This window comes from Microtus ochrogaster, chromosome 24, assembly GCF_000317375.1.
Source record: "Microtus ochrogaster isolate Prairie Vole_2 chromosome 24, MicOch1.0, whole genome shotgun sequence".
NCBI lineage: Eukaryota > Metazoa > Chordata > Mammalia > Rodentia > Cricetidae > Microtus > Microtus ochrogaster.
The window spans coordinates 34,347,738-34,352,290 of NC_022024.1; the positions used below are offsets into that span (position 1 = coordinate 34,347,738).

At 46.1% G+C, this 4,553-nt stretch overlaps 1 protein-coding gene across 4 annotated transcripts in view; it reads left to right on the top strand.

Moving 5' to 3' along the window:
- Txnrd1 (thioredoxin reductase 1) overlaps positions 1-4,553 on the top strand; it is an 83,636-nt gene that overhangs the window by 70,966 nt on the left and 8,117 nt on the right. For all 4 annotated transcript variants that reach the window (XM_026784536.1, XM_026784535.1, XM_005358231.2 and 1 more), the window contains 5 exons: positions 1,265-1,357; positions 2,147-2,223; positions 2,546-2,702; positions 3,073-3,180; positions 4,447-4,542. In XM_026784536.1, coding sequence (XP_026640337.1) covers positions 1,265-1,357; positions 2,147-2,223; positions 2,546-2,702; positions 3,073-3,180; positions 4,447-4,542 — 531 coding nt within the window. The remainder of the gene's footprint in view (positions 1-1,264; positions 1,358-2,146; positions 2,224-2,545; positions 2,703-3,072; positions 3,181-4,446; positions 4,543-4,553) is intronic.

Here is a 4,553-nt window from a genome sequence, read left to right on the forward strand (position 1 = left end):
GCAGCCCCTCTGGTGCCAGTGAAAGGGGTTTGGTTTTGGTAAAGTTTAGGGTTGTTTTTCTCTCAGTGAATTGACTTTGATTAAATCTCTTAGTGTTGGCGAGATGGCATTTGGAGACCAGACTCACTTGTCAGATACTCTGTCAGTTTGTTAGGGAGAATTACTTAACCTCTCCGAGATTAGTTTCTTCTGGAAATTAGGATAATGGCAGCGTCTGTCTCTGTATTTCCCGTGAGGGTGGTGCTAGCTAATGTGTCTGAGGAGCTAGAGCACAGTGTGGCATAGACAGAGTTCAAGGCTCCTGTGCAGCCTACCGTGAGAGAGAGCTTTGGGTGACCTTTTCACAGGGGTCACCTAAGACCACTGGAAAACAGATATTTGCATTACAGTTCATAACAGTAGCAAAATTACTGCTAAGGTTTAGCAACAAAAATAATTTTATGGTAGGGGTCACAACATGAGGAACTGTATTAAAGGGTCTCAGCATCAGGAAGGTCGAGACCCACCAGTCCAGCTGACTTTAGGGAACGGGTGTGGCACTTACATTTGCATTAAGGCTGTGATTAGGAGACAATTGTGTTGTACTGCTGGGAAGGATTTGCTTTTCCGCAATGTAGCATCTTCCTGAATAGTGTTCAAGAGGCTTCTTTAGAGAGCCGGTGGACTGTCCAGTGGCGTCTGATGCCCTGAGCCTGTCAGTGGGTTGCCGTGAACATCTGTGTATAGTAGGCTGGGGATGTTCGTGCTCCTGCTGATGAAGAAGCCTGTATCTCCTTCCCTGTATCCATAGCAACTGCGGCACGTCTGCTTCCACACATGTCCACTGTGAGTGTCAGTTAAATCCTAACTCACACTTCACTGTTGTCAGAGAAAGCCGAGTGAGCTGCGGTAGTCAGAAGGGATGCCTTCAGACTGTGAGGCAGTGACTCTCAGCGTGACAATGAACCTGGAGACAGCAGTAGGTGGTGGCAGCCTTCGCAGGGATCGCACTGTGCCTTCTCTGTTTCCTCTTTCCCACGCTGTTCTCCATTTCTCTGTTTAAGAATTACCTGAGAAAAAGCCTGTCGAGTAAACAGTGCTCTGTTAGCGTGAAAGCAGGAGGTAAATAAAAGATGCTCGTCCCGATGTTGCTACGCGAGGGGATCCGTGCAAAGGCCCTCGCGGGGCTGAGTTCTGTTTCACCGGACGGAGCAGGTAGAAAAGGAGGAAACAGTTGTTCCCCTTGTTGGTGTCTCTAAGAGCAAAACTTGATTCCTTTTTATAGGTTGAACAAATTGAAGCAGGGACTCCAGGCCGACTCAGGGTAACTGCTAAGTCCACGACCAGTGAAGAGACCATTGAAGACGAATTTAACACAGTAAGGCTTGGGCCCAGGTCTGGCTGCATCCTTGGGGTGTCTGTTGTGTACTTCAAATGACTTCTTTCTTCCTTTCTTTCTTTCTTTCTTTTTTTCTTTCTTTCTTTCTTTCTTTCTTTCTTTCTTTCTTTCTTTCTTTCCTTTTCTTTTCTTTTCTTTTCTTTTCTTTTTTTAAGACAGGGTTTTCCTGTAGCTTTGGAGCCTGTCCTGGAACTAGCTCTGTAGACCAGGCTAGCCCTGAACTCAGAGATCCGCCTGCCTCTGCCTCCCGAGTGCTATTGGTGACATTCTGGAGGGGAAGCTGGAGCTGACACCGGTGTGCACCACCACTGCCCGGCTGACTCTCCTCTTTAAAACGCCCCCATCTTTGCCCATTCTAAGACACCTCAATGATTCTGATAGTAGGATCTATTTCAGCACAAGGATGGCGCCAACTGTCCGTTCTGTAACTCAGCATGCCACTTGTCAGGTGGCCACAGACAGGCAGAAGTTGTTCCTGAGTAGACTTTCTGTCTATGGTCTTCCCTTTTTGTCTCCCCTGATTGTCACTTAGGAAATAATTGAGCCATGGCCTGTGCTCTTCGTTTTGAATGAGTCTTAATTAAGGCAGTGAGTTCCTTTCTTTTAAGGCCTGCCAGGGACATTTGCTGTGTCTGTTCAAAAGACTTCTAAAAACAAAAGGTTTTAGTTTACTTACACTCTTGAATTTTATTGATGAAATGTGTTTCCTGGGTCTGGGGGTCAATGGTTTAAGCTGCAGTCTTTGATAATAGTTTATTATTTTTTCAGGTGTTGCTGGCAGTAGGAAGAGATTCTTGTACGAGAACCATTGGCTTAGAGACGGTGGGCGTGAAGATCAATGAGAAGTAAGGAGGCGAGCGTGGCGCGGTTGCTCCTTGATCCGCTCTGCCTTGCTTTATCCAGTTAACTTCACTTCTAGCTTTGAGAGCTCTTCCTGCTGTACCCAACAGTGGGTGGCTGCCCTCAGTCTTGAGCACCATGGTAAAGGGTGTTTGGTTTTGCTTTTAAAAATGTTTTCCATATTTGATTTTTAAAGTAGTTGGCACTATCTTCACTGAGCACTCTGATTCCTGTGCACAGGTTTATTTTTAGTAACTAGAGCCGTGTTCTTCTGCGGAGAAGAGGACATGGTTTTACTTCACTAATCGTGGCTACCGATGGTTGCAGGACTGGAAAGATACCTGTCACGGATGAAGAGCAGACCAATGTGCCTTACATCTATGCTATTGGCGACATTCTGGAGGGGAAGCTGGAGCTGACACCGGTGGCCATCCAGGCGGGGAGGCTGCTGGCTCAGAGGCTGTATGGAGGCTCCTCTGTCAAGGTGAGTTCTGTGCTGTCACCCATCAAGACAATGTTCTTAATTCAATCACTGCTTGGCCAATCACTTAAGCATATTGCTAGCTTGCTCTTTCATCTAGTATTAACCCATTTCCATTATTTTATATTTAACCATGAGGCTTGTGGCCTACCGGCAAGGTTCCAGCTGGCAGCTTGCTTCCCCTACATGGCATCTCCCTGACTCTGCCTTCTTTCTCCCAACATTCAATTTAGTTTTCCCTTCCTGGCTCTGTTCTGCCCTGCTATAATAGGCCCAAAGTAGTTTCCTTATTCATTAACCAATAAAAGCAGCACATACACAGAAGGACCCCCCACATCATCTCACGTCTCCGTTTTTTCTCCATTTGAAACAGTGTGACTATGAAAACGTCCCAACAACTGTCTTTACTCCTCTGGAGTACGGCTGCTGTGGCCTGCCTGAAGAGAAAGCTATCGAGAAATTCGGGGAAGAAAACATCGAAGTGAGTTTTCCTTCCCTTTTTCTCAATTACGTGCTTCAAACATTCATCGTGGTTTCAAATGTACAGAAAACTACAATTATAAATAGATCAGTGAGCGTGTTTATTATTTCTTTAATTTTTAAAAATTTATTTTTTGTCTTGCATGTGGGTGTTGGGCCTGCACGTGTCTCTCACCACATGTGCGTCCTTGGAGGCCAGAAGGCATCAGATCCCTTGGAACAAGAGTTACAGGGGGTTGTGAGCTGCCAGGTAGAGGCTGGGATTTGAACCCTGGTCCTCTGGACCTGGTCCTGGACCACCAGTGCCGCTTGTACTGCTGGGCATCTGTGAACATGCCTAGAACCCACGGTCCATTTCTGATTATTATTTGAGGATAGGTTGCCTATCAAAAAAAGTTTTGGATGTAAATAATGTAAGAATGTTTCTGTGCAAGCATCAGAGCGAGTCCAAACCGCAGCCCTCACATAAACCCCACATGGGGGGGAGGGGGCGGGCAGGAAGAATGCTGGTCACCAGCCTCCCCAAACAGCTCCAGGGTCAAGGGAACAAGGCAGAGAGATGAGAGGATTCCTGGTGGCGTTCCTTCTCTGGCTTCCTCCTGGGCACACAGACCTGTACAAACGTTTATTTACAGTTGAGCCTCCTCCAGTGGTTCACCCTCTTGACGCTGTAACCCTGTTTTACAGTTCCTCATGGGGTGGTGATCCCCAGCCATAAAATTATTTTCATTGCTACTTCATAACTATAACGTTGCTAGTGTTATGAGTTGAAACACAGATATCTGTTTTCCACGGTCGTAGGTCACCCCTGTGAAAAGGGTCAGGACCCACAGGTTGAGAACCACTAACAAGGTGGTCACTTCGTATTCTTTTTTTCCTTTTCTTTCTTTTTTTGGGGGCGGAGGACATTAATACTTAGAACTCCCTGTGTAGGCTAGTCTGGCCTTGAACTCAGAGAGATCCACCTGCTTCTGCTTTCCAAGCTCTGAGATTAAAGGTGTGCACCACCCCACCTGGCTTGTATTCTTCTGTAAGACAGTAATCACATTTTCTTGGTCTTTTTGTCATATTACTTAAGGTTGACAAGTCATGTTGAAATAAGCAAGATTAGTCAAAGGGGCTTTGACAACAGAATTTCAAGTTATTTGTTTAACAGAGTTAAGTTGTGTTGTTTAACAGAGCGCTAATTACTGAAGCGGCTCCACACCCAGGGTTTGACAGCAGCCACTGAAGGTAACGCGTCCAAACTGTCCTTGTGTCTTCGCAGGTTTACCACAGTTTCTTTTGGCCGTTGGAGTGGACGGTTCCTTCCCGAGACAACAACAAGTGCTATGCAAAGATAATCTGTAATCTTAAAGACAACGTAAGTGCAGC